Here is a 24,411-nt window from a genome sequence, read left to right as displayed (position 1 = left end):
AAGCGAGGACAAAAGATAGCAGACCTCTTCGAACCTGAATCAATTGTAAAACCCCAGTGTGAGACTCAAGTTCCGACAATAGACCCAGCAAAGTTTGACTTTGGAGATTCACCGTTGTCCGAGGAGTGGAAAGATCGCCTGAGGAGGAAACTTTGTGAGAGATCCAAGGTGTTCTCATTGCATGAGTGGGATGTGGGATGTGCAAAAGGAGTAGAGCACAACATCAGACTACATGACTCTCGACCTTTCAGGGAGAGATCTAGGAGGATTGCCCTCTCTGAGATGGAAGATGTGCGACAACATCTTCAGGAGCTGGCTGCGAATGGCATCATTACAGAGTCCCGCAGCCCATACGCCTCACCCATTGTGGTGGTCCGTAAAAAGAATGGGAAAATCCGGATGTGTATTGACTACCGCACCCTCAACCGCCGTACTGTGGTTGACCAGTACACAATGCCCCGAGTCCAAGATGCCTTAGACTGTTTGCTAGGAAGCCAGTGGTTCTCTGTGTTGGATCTTCGGAGTGGATACTACCAGATCCCGCTGGGTGAAGAAGATAAGGAGAAGACAGCCTTCATCTGCCCATTAGGGTTTTATCAGTTTGAACGCATGCCCCAAGGGATTTCTGGAGCACCTGCCACATTTCAACGTCTTATGGAGAAAGTTGTGGGAGACATGAATTTACTGCAAGTGTTAGTTTATTTGGATGACCTGATTGTGTTTGGAAGAACCTTGGAGGAGCATGAAGAGAGACTTCTTAAAGTGCTTGATAGGTTAGAGGATTATGGTTTGAAGCTTTCAATTGACAAATGCCAGTTCTGCAGGACCTCAGTGAAGTATGTGGGTCACATCGTGTCCCAAGAGGGTGTGAGTACTGATCCCGATAAAATAGAAGCACTCACTACATGGCCATGTCCAAGTAACTACAGAGAACTCAAAACCTTTCTTGGGTTTAGTGGCTACTACCGCAGATTTGTGAAAAACTATGCTACAATTGTAAAACCTCTAAATGATCTTACCAGGGGATACCAGTCCAGCAGGAACAAAACTAAGACCAAGAATAAGGGGAAGTCCCCAAAGCCTCCTGTGCAGAGACACTATGGCCCCTTCGAACCATTTGGGCCACGGTGGGATGAGAGATGTGAAAGGGCTTTTCGAGAAATCATTATTTGCCTAACTCATGCTCCAGTCCTAGTCTTTGCTGACCCAAGCAAACCATTTATCCTGCATACTGATGCCAGTTTGGAGGGTCTGGGAGCAGTACTGTACCAGGAACTGGAAGGAACACGTAAACCTGTAGCCTTTGCCAGCCGAGGACTGTCTGATAGTGAAACTCGCTATCCCACCCACAAGCTGGAGTTCTTGGCTTTGAAATGGGCCATCACTGAGAAATTTCGAGACTACTTATATGGTGCTCAGTTCCAGGTGTGGACAGACAACAACCCACTGACCTATGTGTTAACAAGTGCTAAGCTGGATGCTACAGGGCAAAGATGGGTGGCTGCTTTGGCTAGCTATGACTTCAGCATTCAATACCGATCAGGGAGAAGCAATGTAGATGCAGATGCATTGTCCAGGCGTCCACAGGCACCAGGAGTTGCTGTGATACCCACAGATGGAGTGAGGGCTATTTGCAGGTCAATGTAGAAGCAACTGGCCTGCAGGACAGCACCAGATTTGTTGCTGCCCTCTCTGGCCTTCTGGAAACCATGACGAAGTTTCTTTGCTTTCACGGAACCCTGCTGCTCGTCCCTGTTTCAGCATCCCCCTGCATGATTGGCGCACAGAGATCAATACTTCTGTGGCTGTTCAGTAGTTGTGCTTACGCAGCCTCTTCTCCCCTGTCCAAGGGGTTCCATGTTGTTTTGCCTGCTTTAGCAGCTAAGGAGCTCTGCATGGTTGGACACCCACAAGGGTGAGCTGGTAGGTGTGCTCACCAAGGCAGGCCATCAGGAAACAGCGTTTCAAAAACCCAAAGGGGCTGGGGGGGGGGGAGGGGGCAGCAGGTTTTGGGTTTCTATGACTCCTGGGCAATGGAGTTCAAAACTGACCAGAACAACCACTTTTGCAGGAACAGGGGTATTGTGGGACAGCTACTGAAGGACTCACAAAAGTCAACACAAAAATACAGCAGCTACACTCGCACTGGGTCAGCCTAAATAGGATGACCACAGCTTTACACCACACAGGGAGGTGGTGTTATTGTTAGGGTGTCCATCCCATCCCTTGACTCCCTTATGTCATTGATTTGTCACATGGGTAAGGGAAGGCCAAATCAAACCTTTGCAGAGCAGCACTAAGCAATGTAACTGTTGGTTAAACCTTGTTTTCAGTGTAGAATTCAGCCTGAAGAAACGTAGCTTTTTAATAAGCTAACCACACACTAAAAAAAAAGGTTCTCCTTTTATGTTGTCCTAAGACTGCAATGAATTGCACATCTGAAATAAAAGTCATGGATATGGCTTCTTCTTTGAGACTTTGCTGAATATTGATCATGTTTTAACAGGCACTCGTAACACAGGTAAGGAGATGCTAGGAAGAACTAAAAGCCATTAATGAACCTTTCCCTTTCCAGAATTCTAAGTATACAGCAAATGCTTACCACATATGAACAAAGATGTTTTACCGCAAAGAAGGGTCAGAGAGTACTGTGTGCAGGGGAAAAGGTCAGCTTTAAAACATGGTAGCCAGCTCCTCCTTATCCCAATTTCTTAAAACTTGTGGAATTTATTACATCCATTCCTATCTTTAATGTAGCAGTGAAAAGATTATTTTCCTCGTGTAAACAGATCTGGACAGATTAACAGAATCAATATTTAGTTGGTTTCTGCAATGTTACGCTTCAAATTAACTTGAATTTCAATTGCACATGTACACGGTTATTAATGGATTTTAAAACAGATGTACTGAAATGTATTAAAACTGATAATTACCATTTTAAACCTTAAAATTGCAGCTTGTGATAACTGCCTTGTATACTTGAGGGCAACAGAAATGAACACCCAAGGAAAAAATACACAATATGCTAAGGGAAATGATACTTCTCTAAAATGTTGTTTAAAATAAAGTGTTGTCCCTTATTTTTCATGTGGTTTCCCCCTATTTACATCCAACAAAGGTAGACACACAGTTATTGTGTTGCTGTAACAAGGTGCTTACATTGGCAGGAGACAAATTTTGGTGTAAATACATGCACAACTAGGATGACACAAGGTGCTTACGCCCATCAAACTTTGCAGGGCAGAGTGGGCCCCAGCAATCAGGGCCGTCCCTAGCTATTCTGGGGCCCTACGCAGCCCCCCCCTCCCCCCTGCAGAGGGGGGGCAGGCATCTGCAGTGGGGCGAGCGGGGGGGCTGTCCCCGGCATCCATGGGTGGGCAGGCCCCAGGCCTGTGGGGGGGGGGCCTGGCTTGGGGGGCAGGGGGGAACCACCCCCCAGCACTCACCGGCAGCAAGGCTGGGGCAGGGTCTGCACTTCCCACCGCCAGTGAGTGCAGGCCGGGCCATGCTGCAGTCCTCAGGGGAGTGGGGGCGGGGCTGGAGCAGCATGCAGCTGTGCAGGGCACCAGGAAATTTCCTGGTGCCCTACACAACTGCGTACTTTGTGTATGGGTAAGGACAGCCCTGCCAGCAATGAGAGCAGGGGAAGACAGACAGATTTTCTGTTTATAGTTCCTTACCCCAGTGGCCTGAAGGAGACGCTGCAGTCCTGCTGGGGGCTACCAAATGTAGGTGTTATGAGAAGCACAGCACTGAGCAGCCCTACAAACTTCTCCTCCAATGGAGCAATCTGGACAAAACTCCACAAGGAAAAGCAAAAGCTAGCAGAAATGCTCCCCCTTTGGCCCCTCCCATGGGGAAGGAGCAATCAAGCTCAACTATGTTATGGAAGAGAACTGTTGAGAGTTCTTCTCACTTGTAAGCTAGCGCCGCCTGCATGTATACAAAATGAACGTCTCCGGTGTTAGAAGGCAAAATCCAAAAAGAGACTCCATCCTTTATAAGCTAGTCTAAGCATATACACCTCTACCTTGTTATAACGCTGTCCTCAGGAGCCAAAAAGATCTTACCGCGATATAGGTGAAACCGCATTATATCGAACTTGCTTTGATCCACCGGAGTGCGCAGCCCTGCACTCCCGGAGCGCTGCTTTACCGCGTTATATCCGAATTCGTGTTATATCGGGGAGCGTTATATCGAGGTAGAGGTGTATATGAAGTTAAACAGCTGGCTGGACTTCGAGAAAGTATGAGGGCACGATTGGGATTTTTCCATGCCTTCATAGCTGTATGTTCGGCAACTAGAAAAAGTATCTGGCTTAAGTCTTTGAACGTGTCCAAGCTTTTTCTTAATATTTTTACGACTACTTCCATGTTTGTACAGCACTTAAACACAATGGGGCCCAATCCTGATCAGGGTCCCTCGGTGCCACTATAATATAAACAGACACATGCTATGTATCCAGAGGTGATATTCATTTAATAAACTGGAGAGCCACGAGACAGTGGAACCATGTAATGATTCTAAAATTTTATGCTTAATTTTATTGATCATGCACCACTGATGAAAACCTGCCTTCGGTCCACTAATCCATCTCCCTGAAGCGGATTCTAACACTCCAAACCTTTAAGCAGTTTTAAATAGTCACCATTAATCCTCTCCTGAGTCCTGAGATACGAATCCATAATATCATGACAGTTTTGGTATAGTAAATTTATTTTAGAGGTTTTTATGACTTCCTCTGAGGCACATGCAAGTATACATATGATCGATAAAACAGTTGGCGTCTATGTACAGACACGAGATTATGGGTCTACAGAATTTAAGTTGATGTGTGTTTACAAAGCACACCCAGTGAGAACACTGTTCTGGCACAGCCAATACCTTTTTAATATTCAAACAAGGAAGAAGGCAGAGAGAGTTTTGCCCAACAGGAAGGGATTTGGTTATTTTATTAGTGATGATACCACGTGCTTCTGTAAGAGGGTCAGTTATGAACCTGATACTTACCACCAATGCCTTAAACTTCTTGCTTCAGGGGTCTCCAAAACAGTTTGTTCTCCTGAAACAAAAAATGAGGGGGAAAAAATGGTTTTGAAAGACTCTTCTTAAAAGAGAAAGAGCAACTTTCTTTGTGTGCAACAATATTGAAACAAGTAATGCCATCTTTGAAAAGTGCCATTTGGCTGGCTGCAGTGGGTAAAGAACAGAAAGATTGTATATTGTAGCAATAAACAGCAAAGAGACAGCTTCCATGATTGGGCTGTGATTTTGCAAAGGCCCCTTGAGCAATGGCTATGCAAGGGGAAGGCAGTAGCCTGGTCTCTAGCAGGAACTCTGGACCAATTCAGATTTTTCAGTCTGCGCATAAAGCTTTTAAGCCTTGTTGCTATATCCCTTCCAGGTGTATAAAGAGTGATATGCTTGAATATTTGCTACAGAAGAGCTTGTATCCATGTGCTGGACAAAAAGTATATTAGCAGCCTGCTGCCCCCATTGAAACAGGGTTGTAAGCACAGGTGCTGGAACTAGGGGTGCTGTCGCACCTCTTGGCTTGAAGTGGTTTTCTTCATTTACAGGGTTTACAGTTTGGTTCAATGGCTCTCAGCACCCCCCACTATAAAAATCGGTCCAGCACCCCTGGTTGTGAGGAAGGCCATTCTCTCAGAGACACCCCCTACTCATGGAGAGATCCATTATCGCCTCCCTCAAGACCATCTTCCCCTGGATATTCCCCCCTCACAATACCTACTTACCTACCATCAAACGTACACTTCCTCTCTAGACACATCAGATACCCCATGAACTCTCATCATCTCCTTTGCTAAAGAACCAGAAACCTCTGCTTCATTTCCTCTCTGTACTACTGACCGGTAGACGCCACACATATCTACCACCAGTAGCCTAGCTTTGTCAGCAGGGCTGTCTCTCTTTTTAAACCAATTGTAACAAAAGTTCCATAGGGAGAACTAGATTTGCTGGAACAGCCTAATTTTGAGCTTCTCTCCCACTCAGGGTATAAAGAAAGAGGAAGCCATTTTAAAGATTGAGTTTTAAATAACATTTAAAGATGGGACTATATTTTTTTTAAAAAGAGGAAGAATACCAAGGTAGAATTAATTATCATAGCTGCCAAATTTTTTATCCTGGCACATAATATTGTTTCTAAAAAGACCCTGCACAGAAAAGAATGCGGTGTTGGTATTCAGCAAGGACACAACCACAACCCCACCCCCACAAAAGGATTTAATAGTTACTGGGCCTGGTTCTAAAAAGTTGTTTCTTTAAAAAAAAAAAAAAAGCACTAAGTACTCCATATCTATGTGCTACCAGTACCACACCGTCCACACACGGACACAGAGGCCTTGATCGCCATAGCAGAGAATCATCCTCTATTACTGCCGAGCCATCTAGTGCTCTGAGAATCAACTTTTCCAGGGTGACACTCTAAGAGATTGTGGAACAGCCCCTTATGCTAGAAAGAGAACAACTTCTTCATATAGTCCCCAATAGATATGGAAGAACACTAACCAGCAGTAGTTAGGCTTGCTGTGATGTATAAATATTCTATGGGGGGAGGGAGGGGGAAGAGTCAAGCTTGGTTTGAACGCTTTACACAGAAAAGCCAAGGATCAGTTCCTTATAAGCATCAATTATGTTAATGAGCCTGCAATCATGCACTCTATATACCAGCAAGACACGGAATTTACACTCAGACTGGCTCAAGGCTAATTCTGACATGCAAATTCAGCAAAACATAGGGCAGGACAGCTTTAGGTCCAGATTCATCCCAGGGCTATACACTGTACTAGCTTTTGTGCTGGTAGGAAGTATTTTGAAAATGTGGGCAAGGTGGTGGCAAAGTTACAGGAGCGGAAAGCTGCAGTTCCACCCGGGGACCAATGAATAGTTGGCAGGACTGGCAAGAGTGAGACATGGACAGGGCAGCAAGGGAATACACGGATTTAGTGCGCTCCCACAGCAGCCTCTGCAGGGGAAATCTGAGTGCAACTTCATGCTCCTTCTCCAGCAGAAAACCCAGAAGGAGGTCAGAAGCATCAGCAACACTTCCCTCTTTTGGAGTAAATCCCCAAACACAGACTTTTAGACTGGCACAGGGCGTATGCAAAAAAAAATTACACCTCTTACCAGTTTGAGTCAAAGGTAACTAAAAAAAGCCCATCCAATCTTTTCCATTACACACCTGAGTACACAAAACCAGAAACTAGAAAGCTAATTTATAGAAACATGTATAAACATAAAAACTGTAGGAAAGCATTAGTCCCATATCTGCATTCACTGCTTTCTAGAGCAAGTGCATTCTATTCATTCATTGTATCCAGCCCTTTAAACTTGGGGAGATGGAGAACATATTTAAAAACAGATTTTCTGCTCACTCCTTTACTTGGAATTTTCTTCAGCTAGCAGCCTGCTCTGAACTGTGCTTTCCATATCAGTGCCGGACAGGCCAGTAGGGTGGCTCATGAGATTACTGGTGAGATCTCTAGGGCACCAGTTTGAGTCCCAACCACGTGCGCAGTGGCTAAAAGTTGTCACTGTGTGATCACTGGGATCTGGACTGAGATCACCAGTGCGACAACCATCCACATCCTAACTAGCACCTCCACGGGGAATTCAGACTGAAGGAAAACTCAAATGCCATTCTGTCTCTAGAGAAGGTCCCTACAGAACAGGGTTCAAGACCAGGCTAGGAAACTGTTCCTGACACTGCCTGCACTGTACTTTCCCCCGCTGTACAAGAAGTCAGTTTCCAAGGCTATTTATCTGATGCAGTGTGCACGTGTTAAACATTCGCAAAATTAAAAATAAATAAATCACACACATAGCATCTAATGTCGCACCTGAAGCTAAGTTGTCAAAAAAAAACAAAAACGGTTTACGAGTGAGATCTGATGGAGATCTAAGGGCTGAATGCCAAGTAGAAGGTGGGATGCAGGACTCCATTGTGCCTTGTCTGGAGAATGGGACTATATTTCTCTACCACTTATCCTCGTTCTTGACTTGAGTTTGCTACAGAAAGGGGTGGAAGATGGAAAGAGAAATTGGATGTCAGTATCTAATGGCCCCAAACATTTGAGTCAGATCAGTTAGCAAGGCCTTTTTTCTCTCTCAGTTAAGATATTACTTTTATTTTTAGCAGTATAACACAAGTTTGGTTTTCTATGCATTCTAACATCTATTTAAGGAATGATACAAGAATCAGCTGCAGCCATTTAGTATCTGCAAGTCATCAGGAGAGAAAATGCTTTGTCTGCTGATAAGTGCAACACTAACTTATTAGTATAACATTACATGAATTCTGGAAGGGCCATCATTTTTCATTGCCTAGATCTTCAGAGGCAGGCACAAGTACTGCTGATACTGCAATTCTTAATCAATTTGTTCCTGAAGTGTTAGGGGTGGGATTCTCAAAAGCACTCTGAGCTGGCCTTACTCTGCTCTCATTGAAGTCAATGAAAAAACGTTAATTGACCTCAATGGGAGCAGAGTTAGGCCAACACAGAGTGCTTTTGGAAATCACATTCTAGAAATAAAGCATGGAGAAGAGTGCTCTGGTTAAGAATGCATCCTTCTCCCAGAGCTAGAAGAAACTGTCCTGTTACATCCCAGGCAACAGCCAATCAGTGCCTCATGACACAGAAGAGATGACATGAGTGTACTGTGGGTAGCGAAGCAGGAAAGCAGAGAAATCTGAGGCCTTATTAAACTAGTGTATAACTGTGGTTTTCCAAGAATCTTCTAAGCTTTCTGGTACTCTGATATTGCAGCAATTGGTGACTTATAAACACTCACAAGAGGCAAGCTAAGGACCATGTCTAGGGCCATGACTCAGCATATGCTTAACCTTAAGCAAGTAGTCCAATTGAAGCCAAAGCGTCTACTCATGTGCTTTGCTGGAGTGGGGCCTACCTGAATTACACTATGGCTCTGTGGAAGAGGTACATCTCAAGAGAGGTACAGAGGATCCCAGAGTTCAAAGCTGTTCAGTCCAATTCTCTCGCAATAGTCTTATCCTATAGCTGAAGATGAATGCACCGGTGTTTCCCTGCATCAATATCATTCTTCCTCAGTGCTGAACGGATATATCCAAGTCCTCCTCTGTGGCTTGAAATAAAACCTATATTTTCCCCCTGCCCCTTTAACATTACCAGGATGTTAAAACTAGGATTGATGGCAAAGTAATGGTGAACACTGGATGTAAGACTACCCAGCGTAAGTTCAGCAAAATGTCCCATGTTAACACTTCACACAGAAAAGAGGACTGCCTGCACACATATCTGGAGCTAGAGAGACTGGTGTACTGAGTAGTATCATGACTTCTCATGAAATTTGAGGGTGTGTCAGATCACCTTGCTGATCTATCTGTTTTTTGTTGTTTTTGTTTTTATACCAGTGCAACAGATTTTCTGCATAACAAGACTCCTGTATAGGGTTGCCAACCCTCCTGGATTGTACGGGAGTCTTCAGGAATTAAAGATTAATCTTTAATTAAAGACTATGTCATTTGATGAAACCTCCAGGAATACGTTCAACCAAAATTGGCAACCCTACTCCTACAAATATCAAAGCATGAGAGCATTAGAGAAGAGAGACTGGAAAGTTTCTGTCCGTAATCTGGAGATGGTAACTTTCATTATCCAATTCTGTATTTAAGTAGACTACTTTTGTTTATACTAAAAGCAGATCTGACCTTTCCTCCCCAGTGCATAAATATGTAGACATACTCTGCACTTCTATAATGCCCTTAATGTAGAGATCTCAGAGTACTTTACAAAGCTTAGGGAGGGAAGTATTATTCCTTCCATTGTACAAGTGGGGAAATGGACACAGAGAAGATTAAGTGACTCACCCAAGGTTACAGAGAGCCAGAAATAGAATGCTGATCTCAATCCCTAGTTCCACATGCAATTCACTAAACAACAGCTACTGTTCCAAGGTCCTATGCTACATCTCTTACTTGGGCAATATCTGTGATGAATGCTGGTGGAAAGGGGCACCTGTCCCTACTGAACAGAGTTGAAGTTAGCAGTTCTGGATTACCTGTTTCTTGCAGGAAAGCCTAAAAGTAAGGCACTCTCAGACCTAGTTGGCACACAAACTTGAGCTAGTTGGTTTAACTAAAGGTGTGATTTAGTTACACCAGTGAAAATCCCTAGTTGGATATGCATATCTGTTTATATCTGGCTCTCCAGGTTTAAAAATGAAATTAAGTTTATCCACATTAAGTCGAATCAGCTTACATAAGTCAGTAAAAAAAAAAAAAACCCACCACAACACACCCAGAACAATCAGACTTAGTTAAACAAGTTTAAGTTTGCATAAAGACAAAGCCTCAGATACAATAGGAACTTGATGCAAATACAGAGAAGTACGTCATAATGCTTCTCATGAAAACAGTTTAGATTAGCGGTAATGAGTGGACTAGCCAGAAAATTAAACTAACATGCAGCACTGTTTTTTAAAAATGAGAGTAAAACATTTCTAGAGGCTCCCCTTACAAATCATGTGGTATAGAGACATTTCTTGTAATCTAACACCTCAAGAAATTAAAATTATCAGGAGCCACTAAACACTGTATAACACCCTCAAGTTAGATTTTAAACATAAATTTCCTTAATGTGCTAAGCATAACAGACAATCACCTGTCTCCTTGGCAGAGAGACAACGCTGAAGCAAGCTTGCCAAAAAACAGAGCTACATCATAACAAATCCACTGTAACAACTTCAAACCCATATTCAAACAAAAGAAACAGGATTTTGTCTTTTTATTTTTAGAGCAGTGCTGTTGCATCACCAAGGTGACTGAAACAGAAGCATTGAGTTACACACCTCCTTTTCCAACTCCACACACAATGGTATGTGGTAAATTACAGACTTAAGAGTTGCTGAGTCACACTCAATAAAGGTAGAATTGTGGTAACCGAATCCCCCAAGCATTTGGATTAAAGCATATAAAACTTGTTCAAGCAACAGTATGCAACGATCTCATTAAACTTTGTGCATGGTGGGGTTTCTTAGGGCAGGTCTTCAATACGAGGGGGGTCGATTAAGATACGCGAATAGTGTAGCTGAATTTGACATATCGGAGCCGACTTACCCCGCTGTGAGGACGGCGGCAAAATCGACCTCCGTGGCTCCCAGTCAACGGCGCTTACTCCCACCTCCGCTGGTGGAGTAAGAGTGTCGATTCGGGGATCGATTGTCGCGTCCCGACAAGACGTGATAATTCGATCCCCGAGAGATCGATTTCTACCCGCCGATTCAGGCGGGTAGTGTAGACCTAGCCTCAGTCCCGGAATTACTAGACTAAGCAACTGAGTTTTTTATAAAAATCAAAACAAACAAAAAAAAAAACCCACCTTCACCCAGCAGCACATGCTTGTTTCCCCACCCCAATTTCTGTCCCTCCATCTTGCCCCTCCCCCATTTTATTCTCATGATATATGAGGTCACCAGGCCCTTGTTTCACTCCCCTCACTACTCTGGAATTTCCTTCCCCTTATTGAGTGCTCAGTCCTGCATGGTGCTGAGTAGTGACTCCAATTCACCAGAGTCTCATTGGCATAAATAGGACAATTACTTATTTAAAGGTGAAGCACATGGTTAATTGCTTCATTGGATTAGGGCCAGCATGCTCAGCATCTTGCAGGACCAAGCCCTTAGAAAGATACGGGATATACAGAAAAAATGAGGGACTGTATTTATTTAAAAAGGGGGGATAATCAGATCTATTACTGGTCAATTCAATATTGTTTTATTGGCATTATAATAATCATTTTTACTGTGGTAGCTCTCAGGGGCTCCAATCATATTCAGGGCCCCACTGTACTGGGAGCTGTATAAAACACACAAAACATATTCCCCAGCCTTAACAAGCTACACAAGTGTTGTAAGAAGAACATGTAAGAGCCCTCATGTTTTTGGCAGAGGGAAGCCCAGTATGGTCAGACAAAGAATTAATGCCAAGCTTGTAAGGGACAGGGAGAGAAACTGGAACAGTAACACAATAAAGCAGCCAAACATGACCTATATGCTATCAAACAGGCAAAGGAGACTCACTCAACAACAGATGTAGGCTTCCCAGTAGTCAACTCCCAGTCTTCCCCTCCAAATTTGTGCTTTTCTTTACATTTCTAGTGGCTCTCCCACAAAAATGTTAACCCCTGGACATCACAAGCTTTCCATTAATCGATATTACTTGCAAGTCATCCATTGCTATCGAGTATTTCCCTACGCCTTCTGTTTTTCTGCTCACCCCAGGAAACAAAATAACCTCCAAATACATTTTAAACACACACACACAGGCCTGTGGAAAGACAATATTTACTATCCTTCTTTTATCAGGATAACTTCTACTGAGATGAATACAGCAAATAATATTTTTGATAAATTAATACACAAGAAATCATCTTGATAAGAGGATTTTTCCATCCAGCAACGTTCTCTCTACTGTGCAGCAGATTGCATCATGTTCTAATTAGCTCTACCCATCTTAAAAACACTAGAATTTAATACATCGGATTTTATGGCAAAATTCCAATCAAACACCATTTACCCTCTGAACTGTAACTGGAGAAAGCTATCCACTCATCCCATCTGCAAAAGCTATCTGTAACTCTAGTTCGCACTAGGTGCCTAAAGCAGCTCCTGTTTCTAGTGCAGCATATTATGAGCACCACGGATTTCAGCAAGACTTGGAATAAAAGAAGATGACTGGAACTTGGCACCTTGGTATCTATATGTGCCAGACTAACACTATCACACATCAATATACATATTATGTATCATGGCATTTGGTCAAAATCTCATCCACCAGGATAACATTCTCCAGATTTCAACCAGCACAAGTGGTTTATTTCATGCAGTTAATTGCCTTAAGACCAGAGGACAAAGTAACAAGAACTAGACAGCTTTGTTCCCCAACTCCAACCATCACATCATCGTTCACCCTACAGCAGTAGTTCTCAAACTTTTGTACTGGTGACCCCTTTCACACAGCAAACCTCTGAGTGCGACCCCCCCCATACATTAAAAGGGCTTTTTTAATATATTTAACACCATTATAAATGCTGGATGCAAAGCAGGGTTTGGGGTGGATCCCCAAGGGGTCCCAACCCTTGAGAACCCCTACCCTACACCATCCAGCATGAGAGGCTGCTGATTCCAATCTCCACCATTGTCTGCATGGGGGGTGGGGGGGGGAGAGAAGAGAGAGGAGAAGAGAAATATAGTGATGTAACGATGGCGCGGGGCCGGGGCACACAGAATGCTTTCGCTCCCATCCGGGGAAATCTCCAAATCAGACGAAAAGAGAAAAGAAAAAAAGAGGGGGAAGCGGAACCTATTCGTCATCGTAACTACTACCACCTGGGTGACCTGACCTCTTGCAATCCCATCTATCAGCTGCTGCCTGCAGCACAAGCTGATGCAATCGGAAACTGGCAGGAAAGGGACACCCCCCGCAAAGAACACGCAGCTCGGGCAACAACGACGAACCCCCGGCAGTGCGGTGCAGCTCCCCAGCCAACGTGAAGCCCACTCGGGCTGCCCAGTCCCCTTGTCCCTCACCCCGCTACCCCCACCCGAGCTCTCCCATCCGCACTCGGCAGCTCTGCCGCTTGCACTTACTTGGACTGCCAGGAAGAGACAAGCGGCGGCAGCAGCCTGAGTCCCACTGCGCGTGGATGAGCCGCCCCCCAGCTGTTTCCCTGCGCCTGTGCGAAGGGAATTCTCCCAGTCGTTACCCTCGCTCGCTTTTGGAGAGGGAACGCGCGCTGATTGGCCGGGCCGGGGGCGGAGGGGGGGGACACGCCCCACCAATAGAAAAGCAGAGTCGCTGCTGCTGCCCTGGCCCTGCGCAAGTTCTTTCCTGCGCGTGTGTTTAGCGAGGGGGCTGAGAGCCCGCTGGGGGAGGCTCTGGTCAGCCAGTTTGTTTGCGGGGCTCAGGCCACAGCGTGAGCTCAGAGCCAGCAGCATCCAGCCTTCTAGTTGCCTGGTGAGAGGACACATCCTAGGTCCATCCCTTTAGCCCATCACATAAGCACCAGCATCCACTATAGAAGGAATAGGGCTAAAATAATTTTTTTCCTACCAAGCCAGGGAGCTAGCTACAGCTATATGCCCCAATCCTGCAACTGGACTTGTTCAGGCAGGCCCCTTTGTCCACACGGATGCTATTGCAGGATCAGGGTCATACATGCCCCAGCTCTGCATCTGTGACAGCTGCTGTTACTCTGGTGATGGGTGCCATCAGAAGGACCTAGAGGGATATTAGTGAACATATGTAGAAATAAATTATTTGACAGCATTTCACACAACAATAAATGAGAATGTTTGGTTGTGTTTAATGGGCAAACAAGGGTTGGCTGCCGAAAGGAACAGAGCACTCAGGCCCTGACCCAGGGAAAAACTCAAACTCATGCTTAACTTTAAGTATATAAGTAGTCCTACTGGATTTATCCATATGCAGCATCAGGGGCCAAAATGTTCAGTGCTTTGCTGAATGGAGACTTCCAGTTGCAGCCCTTTAAGGACTCAGGCTAGACCTTCAAAGATATTTGGACACCTAACTTCCATTGATTTCAGTTCGGCACCTAAATACCTCTGAGGATCTGGGCCTGAGTCTCCAACCTAAGGAAGACACAAGCATGCTGCCACAGTAGCCTTGTGATGTCAATAATTCAAATAAGCAGTGAATTTCTAATTGATGTTTTACATGTAATATAAAGATAGTAGGCCAGCAGCACCCTGTTCCTGCAGGAGTAGCGTTTTCATCCAATCTGATCTCACCTCTCCCACTCACTGTGGGAAATACATCCCACTCCAGCAGCAGCAGCTACTTCAATTTGAAAAGGAGTAGCACCACTCCTACCCAATAAACCAGTGATAATCAAACAAGGAATTTCAAGGCACATGTAGCAATTCATAACATTACACGCAGTTCTTGCCTAGGGGTTTAATAAGGTGTCAAGCCACACAATGCACCAATTTTTGGAGGAAAAATGGCAATTTAACATTTACACAGAATAGCAGACTAAGGCAAACAGGATCGCACCAAAGTATATACCTCACTCAGTTTTTCCTCCTTACAGACAACCCTGCAAAGCCCTAAATAGTGGTTAACCGTTCAGGCCAAAGTGGACAACAATATTTTGCATTTATATAGGGTTTTATAATCAGTGACTAACTCCCTTGTAGTGTGTTGTGATGATTAATCCTCATTATCATCCCCATTTTACAACTATCAAAGCTAAAAATGGTTAAGGCCACTGAGAGAGTCAATTTGAGCCACAACTGGAAAACTATCTTGTGCTTAGTTCAGGTGATGCCTCTTCATTATTGAGTAGCTCCTCCTTGTTGCCAAAGTTTACTATTGGCTGCTCAGCAAAAGAGCCAACTCAGTTTCAACCACATGATGAGCAGCCCTAGCACCTCACAGCCACAAATTTGCTCAATATGTAGAATTTTTAACGGCCACCAAAACTAGCTTTGGATGGCTTGGGAGGAGGGAAGTGGATGAGAAGCATAAAATAATGGTGGTTAGGAAATATCACATACATTCAAGTCCTTCTCTGCAACACAAGGGCTAGAAACTTACCAGTGGGCAGAACCACCAAGAACTAAAAGGAGGGGGGGGGGCAGGGGGAGGAGGCATAGCCTGTCCTGTACAGAGTTGTCTACAAGAACAGGAATGAGACACAGGAGGTGCAGCACAGGAGACTTTAGAGTTCCCAAGTTTTGACTGTTCAGTAAGTGGCCACATCCTGCTCACTTTATTTGTATGAATGGTATTAGGGCTTGTGTATGTGCAGAAAAAGCCTAAACCCCTTTGCTGCCTTTGGATCTGGGTGCTAATTAGTACAAACTGCAGTGAGTGTATTTGACATATAAAATGTTTTAAAACAGATTTTAAAATAATCCAGGAAAAAAAGGGTAAAGTATGCAGATTGACCACCATTACAGATAAACACCACTACTGTACTGTTAAGGAAAATCAGCATGGTAGATCATGTATTATGGGGGTTCACTCCTGACATCAATGAGGACAAAGACTGGACCTGTGATACACACACATGGAATCATGAGATATGGGTTTTGCTGATTTCCATATACATGACTTACCATTGTAGACAATTGTTAAAATAAACAGTGACTGTGGAAAAACAGAGACCCCACTAAACAAAAAAGCCTTGTTGACTAGTCCACCAACCAGGTCAAAGATGTTTCTGTATATACAAAGGAAACAATTCTAAATTTGTGATATTAATTTAGTCAGAAAAGAGAAATAGACATTTAGTATTTCTAGTTATAATGAGTATATTTAATTAGAACCAACTTAGGAATTCTACTTTCAAAAATCACTATCTAGAACAGAGGCAGGGCTGTGATATTGTACAATAAACATTTAGCTCCCAAGTAGCAGAATTATTACTTTTAAAAAAAATTCAAAGATGCAGCTCTCAGGCACTGAAGGCTTTTAAAGTAGTTTCTACACTGTACAGTGAGATTATACATATGTAGAATAAAAGGACAGGATATTCAGATTTGACCCGTCTGTGCAGATAGCTTGAACCCTAGTGACAATGTCAGCAGAGGAACCAGCTACAATCGCTAACCCTTGACTGAAACCAATTTACCAAGTTGTGTTGTACAATGACAGGGAGAAAGGGAATGTATTAGGCTTTTAAGACACTAGTTACTTATTTCCTAAATTGTGCAAGCTCCTTCTGTCATGTTCTTAAATAAAAGTGATGTGGTATTAGCCAAGATTGATTTCTACAATCAAATACAAAACCGATCCTGTAGCCTTTACTCAAGTACATCCCTTATTGATTTGCATAAGGAAAGACAGCGGTCTACACTTTGTAACACGAGTGCCCAAATTATACATGGATTTATAATTGTTTTTAGATTGAGGAAACAAAGACCATTCCCTAGAATGAAAATATTATTATATAAAAAGAGAGATCTGTCTCAAATAAAAATAATGGTTTCGTTGACAGGTGGGATATTTAAAATTTTTAGCACCTGACAACCTTCCTGGCACAGTTTTAAAGAAAAGTGTCTGGTTTAAAAGAAGGGTTATGTTTCTATTACGTGCAGGTTATGTATCAAAAAAGCTTTATTTTGAACAAGTTCTCCATTTGGTTTTACAGTCTTAACATATATCATATTCATGGACAAGCAGCATTTTACAGAGGAATCAGATTTGAGACTAATACAAATAAGAGGAAGTCACTTGGAATTATGAGTTTATTTAAAATTAAGCATATCCAGACATCAAAAGGTACCATATGCTGTCATTTACTTGAGATTAAGAAATTCCATGAGCTAAAAGTGATGTTTTTCAACAGAAGAAATCTTGACATTTGGAAGTGGTCATGAGTAGGTACCTTTCAAAAAAATATTCCTTGTTCTACACTTTGTATATGGGGAGAGGGGGCTTAGGATAATAAAGTGAAGTTTCTCCATTTCCTTTAATAACCCTAATTAGCAGTTTTAAATGGCTTTGAGGAAGTGACATTTGTGCCAAATCCTTTTAAAAGTTCACATTGAACAATTTCACTAATGTAGTATGCAGTATTACAGATGAGGCTACAATGAAAATTGAGTTTGTGCTAGATTTGTGCTCTGTGCTCTCACTAGTCAGGTTGTGGAAATGTACAAGCTGTAAAAGTTTTTCTTCCTTGTGAAATTCAATGACATCCCCTGGTTTGCTATCAGTGTCCCTGAATGCATATTTGAGTTATATTATTAATTCACAAGGCCACAAAATGATGCATTCAGTGAATTTCAATGAGAGGGAGAAAAAGTTTGAAGTAAAATAAAGCAAAGCACAAGAAATTGTGCTCTTTGCAATTCACTTGTGATGTGTACAAGTTTAGGTCTTGTTTACAAACAAAAGCTGTACCAGGCTAAAATGATTTAAATAAACTGGTACAAATCACTGTGTAGACACTGGCTTATAGCAGTTTAGCTAGTTAGCATCAGGACTTTGTGGTGTAGATAAGGTCTTACACATGCTTTTTGCCACGCAAAACGTAAGAAAATAATCCCTGATTATCTGTAGACATTGCCTAAATGCACATGAATACTGTCCCTATCTTGCTGAATCTTGCAATCTAACTAGAAGGGGGGTATTAAGTAACACAGAATGTCACTGAAGAGAAAATGGGTAAATCTTAACATGTACATTGAGGTGAATTAGAGGGCCAAGTTAACAATTTCAACCTCTCAATTGGTGACAGGGCTACACCCAGGTTTCAGCTCATTGTGATATTGCCACCCAAGGTCCTCGAAACATTGTTGAAGTCCTTGAGGGGACAGTAAGCCAGGACCTGATTTCTAGTGTACTGAAACATAGAACATCAAAGCCATCTTTACACATCTTATGGTACAGTAAGAGAAAAGCTTCTTTTGCTTTCCCATTAGCCTTTAAAACCAAGTTTCTGTATGTGCTGATTTCCCCCCAACCTGGTTAGTGAAGGCATTCTGCACAAATGGGGGAATAACTCAATTTTTATTTTGGCCCAAAAGTTCACCTTAAAGAGGTAAGATATGTAAGATTTGCTGCTTCCCTCCTTCAGTATTATTTATCACTATTTGCCAATTCCAAGTGCCAGCGAGTGCGGTCTTTTCCTATGTTTATCTTTTGGGGATAAAAGAATAAAAACTGTAAGTTAATTATTAACCTGGCTACAAAATGTCTATATCCACTGTATTTAGATAGAGCTATTCTTCAACCACTTTTAGTCAAGTTCTGTTTTCAAAACCTTGTATTAATGAGTAGTAGCATTAGTAAATTTCCTCCCTTTCTGAAAGCTAAATAATTCCTGATGTACAGGAAGTTGTAACTGGTGGATACTTTCTGTAACCCATTATGCTATTTCATGAATTGATAAGCAGACCAAGTCTGATTATACATCTACTAAAGTCAGCTACTGTACAAGTTATATAGCACTTAAGCTGTTCCAGCAACTCATCAGTTAGAGGCTTTAGAGCTAGAAGAGGCACTGAATCCCATAAAATGTATTTTGCTTTATGAAGTACAGCTGTGATTCACAGTTGCAATGAAGAATGTAAACAGAGTAAGCCTAAAAATATCTTAACTTAAAAATGTAATAAAATGCTCTTGTCCATTAGCTTTGCTATGCAAGTGCTTTATGTAGGAAAAGATGCTTTTAACTACAGGTCAGATCTTCTCTTAGAAGTGAGGAACAGATGGAGAAGGTACAGTGTACTTTTCACTAGCGCCCAACTTACCACTTATCCTGAATACTGATATGCTTTCAGTTAAAGGACAGCCAATGGAACTTCAGGTAAAAGAAACTTTCCATGAAGGTGGATCTGATACTCAGATATTTTTTATACAGAACTCATCCTGCTGTATGGAGCATGAGCTTTTGCATGATAACTTTATGTTCTGTTATAAGATACTGCATTCATAACTGTAGCCTGAATACTGCACTATATACACTGTCCTTCTACGGAATCACCTGAGGCAGGGTGTGTGTGTGTGTGTGTGTGTGTGTGTGTGTGTGTGTGTGTGTGTGTGTGTGTGTGTGTGTGTGTGTGTGTGTTTGTGTGTGTGTGTGTGTGTGTGTGTGTGTGTGTGTGTGTGTGTGTGTGTGTGTGTGTGTGTGTGTGTGTGTGTGTGTGTGTGTGTGTGTGTGTGTGTGTGTGTGTGTAATAAAAAAAACCCTTAACTATGAATTCTGGCACAGCCAGGAGTAGCAACTCAACTACTCCAGAGGGCTTAGAGAATAGGCTTTAGATTTTACACCAATGAATTGGATTTATTGTAAATGCCACAGTCACAGTGATAGACAGTGCACAGACTTCTATTAACATACATATTTTTGCAACTTAGCATTTCTACTGAGTAAATAAATGCACTTTGCACAGCCTTCCTTTAAATGTGCCTAAACTAACCTAAATAAGCAGACAGCATAGCAGAAAAGGGAAACTTAAATTGTAACTGTCTCTTAAGCAATATAGCACTTTATCCATGTATATAATATACTATTTTATATTATATACACAGGCATGCACATTTTCCTTAACAGTTAATTCATACCTGAATGTAAAAACTTGCACACCTCCAATACATTTGCCACCTTTACCGCAAGCATAGTTAATCCTGCTATTTGTCAAGAAAGAGGAATGACAGTTAAAAAAGACTTCCCCCACAAGAAACAAGTTACACAAAGAATACTGTATCACTACAAATTTTTATTCAGAAGCCCATCTTTTTTAAAAAAAAATCTCATTAGGAACTTGTTTGGTCAATTGACTACAACACTTTCTACCAGACACAATAGTAAAAATGGCATGGCTCAGAATCGACCAGATCTTTCACGATCTCTTGACCGCCTCCTATCACGTTCTCGTCCTCCTCCTCCTCCTCCTCCGCCGCCGCCACCGCCGCCGCCGCCTCCTCCTCCACCACCTCCACGACCACGATCTCTGGATCTAGAACGACGTTCACGGGACCTTGACCTAGATCTATGCCTGCAAAAAAGCATTAAGATTGTAGTTCTTAAATATGGTGAAACAATGCAGCAATATTCTACAGAGTACCAAGGATCAATCGTTCAAATGAAAACACCAGAAAAGGGAGTAGAGTTTGAAATAAAGTAGTGATTAGGTACTGCCACCACCTAAGAACCTAGCACTTTCAAGCCCACAAGGCCATCATTACAGAATTCTTCAGTTTTAGACAGTGAAGGGTCAGTATGTATAGTGAAAACTGTTAACTGCAGTCACTTGTCTGAATGGCCAGAAACGGGTCAGTTCCCTGTAAGTACCCCTCTAAGTTAATTGCACTGTTATGCAGAACCAGTTGGAGCACTGTGAGAAGTCTTTTGTAGCCATTTACAGATTTAAAGGTACACTGCAATTCTACAGCCATAGGGACGGCTATATATAAAAAACCCCTAACAAATCAGGATTTTCTGTACTGAATTTCCAAAGTAGCCTGAGGCCACAGCATTTTCTCCTCTTCAGTTCCACCTTCTCCATCACCAACATAGTAAGGCCAGTGAGCTGCAAGAGCCCGAAAATGCATCTCTGATGTCACAGCTACTCAGAGCTCCAGAGCCAGCCTCTTAGGAAGGAAGGTCACAAAAATATTTGAGAAGGATTTTGAAAAGCTTTAGCAAGTCAGTTTTATTACCAAATGGAAAATTATACATTTAAATTTTTTTAAAGTTACGCTACTAAACATGAACTACAGAGTTTTTTATTTATAGGCATTGCTGTGGAGCTCAAAGTGGAACTGAGCAACTGTGTTTGCCCCAACTTGTGAATACACCAAATTTGTATTTCAGGGGAGTTTGGTGATCTAGGACATGAAAGAATGATGCATTCTGGTGTGTCACAGCAAAACTGTGTGTTGCTTTTTTTTTTTTTTTGAAGATAGGGTAGAAATGTATATGTGTAAGGCAAAAGATGAAAAAGCAAGATCATTTGTGCTGAATGTTTACTTTGCCCCTTGTAATTTGGGACATTTGGCACAAGTCTCATTTTGGTTACAATACTTGCAGGTCACCTTTAAATATACATAATCCATTCTTGAAAATCCCTATTCATAATCTCACAAGAAAGGATGAGGAAGGCTTTTCAGAAAGAGAGGCCAAGCTCAAGTGTTTCTGACTAAGGGAAGAGGGGTCAGGAACCAGAAAAGTAACCAAATGGCTCTTAAGTCAGCAGCACATTTTTTACAATATTATAATGTTCTTAGTATCCCTGACACTTTCCATTTAAAATTAAATAATACTTAATTTCTCAGGAAAGCAGGAAACAATGCAATATGAACTTTTCACAATTAAGTTTACTCCTCCAATTCCCAAAATACTGCAAGACAATTTAACAGCATTTTTAGAAAAATATGAATTTTTGTGTTTGTGAAAGTGTTTAATTGATAATACTGGAAAGTGAGGTTTCACACTGATAGCAGCAATGCAACGTTCGCCAGCGTACCTGAATTAAGATTAACAGAAACCTTTTTGCCACTGCGTAGAACTCTGTCTATTCACAGCACGCCTACCAAGGGGGAACAGTAGCACCAACTGATATGGAATTTTGTGATGTTGGCAACTGTCCACTAGGAATGGAACCAAGATCACCTGACACGTGCACCAATCAGACATCACTTTCACTTTCCCAACATGAAATGGATATGAACTGATTGGAAACTGTACTTCACATTACTGACTCTCTCTGACACCCTCCATTTTTGATTATTTTTTAAATTTGCCATAAAGCCAGATTAAGTCTTGAATATTTACAGAAGAGTCAGATTGTGATTCCATAACACAACTGGATCGGGAGAGGAAAAAATGACAAACAACTTTCCTCAAAGTCAGATCCTATTCTTTATGTCTTCAAAAAGTTTAGGGAAATAATCCTTAAATTATTTGCATCAGTTGGCTTTAAATTAAAAATACAAATGCTTACTTCTTACGACGACGTCCATATAATTCACGTCGCAATTCTCGGGAAATGGGCTTCAAATGCATAAAGTTACAGAAACCTCCTCGCGTACACTCTCTGTGGAGTAGAAGAAAATTACCACAAAGAAAGCATTTCCAATTTATATTCTTAGCTTTTCTTCTATATAAACCTGTGGTTACGTTAACTGATCTATGATTTTTTAATGTAACATTAAACATTGGGAAGTATGACTCTTGGTAAAATATCTTAATTGCCCTGAAGTCAGAGTTACACTTGAGCATAATTTACATGGAATTATCTGTGTGCCTGGTGCATGAATGTCCAAAAGTGAAGAGAATTTTTTTGTAGAGATGAAGAGACTGAGTGCACGTGGGTGCTAAGGCATGTGAATTGAGCTTGCTCTAGAATCTAGATGTTAGTGTAGCTTTAAGTGTATTTTCTCTGAATGCATCATTTGGAAATGCACTTGAGAAACCTTACACTCATGAAAAGCTTAACTTGGAGGTATCTCTAAGCTACTATAATAAATAAGCTGTAACAAGTATCATTTCATTACCCCATTTCATATTGACGGCAACAAGCTTCTCTGAAGTCAGTCACAGGTGAAAGTTCAGCATGAATTGGCTGACCATTAAACCAGCGATTGTTCAGATCAATCACAGCCTTTTCTGCATCTTCTTCACGACGAAACTGAGAAGTAAAATAAAATTAACATTCTCAAATTGTTACATAAATGGTAATGTTTGATCTATTTTAATTCCCGGCTGGATATTTAACACATGCTCAAGGCCAGCAATAAAACTAGAAGCCCATTTTATATTCTATTTGCCCCTACTCTTAAGTGGTGTCTTAATAAAACATATGTGGGTCCATTTAGTTTATTATTTAAGCAGTAACATTTTAAACATGAACAGGCAATCTGGAGAGAACTTAGTGGTTTCTCTTCAGACTAAAGAATTTTGTTGAACATTAACATTCCATGTTTAAAAGACTAATTGGTCTTGCAGGCATTTGTAAGGAATATGAAATAAATAACATCATAACTTGCAAGTATATCAGATTGAGGAATACAAAATCGTTATCTAACTTACTATTTACTGGACAATTAGAGTTTAAAGAGGCTGTCAAGCATTTTAGACCATGAATTTATGTTCTCTAAGAAGGTTTGATAAACACTTAATTCAAAAGATTAAGTGTGCAAGAACAAGGTTCTGTGAGATTTAAACAAATATCCCACCTTTCAGTGTTTACACTCCAAAACAATACACAGTGCTAATTACATAAGAACCAGAAAGCAAAACTGACTGGAAAGTAAGCATGTGATAAATACTTTTCGAATTCCATCAAAATTCTGGGAGGACAGTCAGAAGTCTGAGTGGGCAATGAAAGGGGACATGCAACTGGGACAAGGATTGGGGTTAAGAAGGGTGTCAGGATAAATCTAGTAATACTTAAAATGGCTGTATGCATCTCAGCAATTTTGTAAATACCCAGTTACTCTGCCCTCCCCCTCCTCCCCCCCTTCAGGGTCAGGCTTGTACAAATGCCATTTCATTTAATCTGTTTTTTACACCTATTCCAGTTTGCGTAATGATCTCATCAACATTATAAAAAAAAAAATCTAGTCTCAATGGTCAAGTTGAGCAAGGTGCAAAGAGTAGGCAAGTTATGACAGTTCTAATAAATTCAACTGCTAGCAAGATGGGCAAGAATTTTTAAAGTATGATTTTCATCTGATTGACCCCTTTAAGCGTACTGTACTTCTAATTTTAAAGTTTACACAGTGTAACTATTCTATTTATAAAAAGCAACAGAGGGTCCTGTGGCACCTTTAAGACTAACAGAAGTATTGGGAGCATAAGCTTTCGTGGGTAAGAACCTCACTTCTTCAGATGGCTTATGCTCCCAATACTTCTGTTAGTCTTAAAGGTGCCA

At 41.8% G+C, this 24,411-nt stretch overlaps 2 protein-coding genes across 5 annotated transcripts in view; both read right to left on the bottom strand.

Annotated features, from left to right (window-relative positions):
• The window catches only part of LOC112119829 (cystathionine beta-synthase-like), a 56,908-nt gene extending 43,190 nt beyond the window's left edge, over positions 1–13,718 (bottom strand). Inside the window, exons 1-2 of the mRNA XM_024218633.2 lie at positions 13,651–13,718; positions 5,011–5,062 (exon numbers count right to left, since the gene is read on the bottom strand). The gene's annotated coding sequence lies outside the window, so the exon portion shown is untranslated. The remainder of the gene's footprint in view (positions 1–5,010; positions 5,063–13,650) is intronic.
• A 6,078-nt stretch (positions 13,719–19,796) lies between these two features.
• Positions 19,797–24,411, bottom strand: part of LOC113406407 (splicing factor U2AF 35 kDa subunit-like) — a 20,291-nt gene continuing 15,676 nt past the window's right edge. For all 4 annotated transcript variants that reach the window (XM_026651112.1, XM_026651107.1, XM_026651123.1 and 1 more), the window contains exons 6-8: positions 23,033–23,166; positions 22,480–22,572; positions 19,797–20,532 (exon numbers count right to left, since the gene is read on the bottom strand). In XM_026651112.1, the coding sequence (XP_026506897.1) occupies positions 20,358–20,532; positions 22,480–22,572; positions 23,033–23,166 (402 nt within the window). In that variant the 3' untranslated portion in view covers positions 19,797–20,357. The remainder of the gene's footprint in view (positions 20,533–22,479; positions 22,573–23,032; positions 23,167–24,411) is intronic.

Source organism: Terrapene carolina, unplaced genomic scaffold (genome assembly GCF_002925995.2).
Source record: "Terrapene carolina triunguis isolate 2854851 unplaced genomic scaffold, T_m_triunguis-2.0 Scaffold30, whole genome shotgun sequence".
In the NCBI taxonomy this organism is placed as follows: Eukaryota; Metazoa; Chordata; order Testudines; family Emydidae; genus Terrapene; species Terrapene triunguis.
Note: the sequence above shows the minus strand (reverse complement) of the source record. Positions and strands in the feature narration are given on the sequence as shown.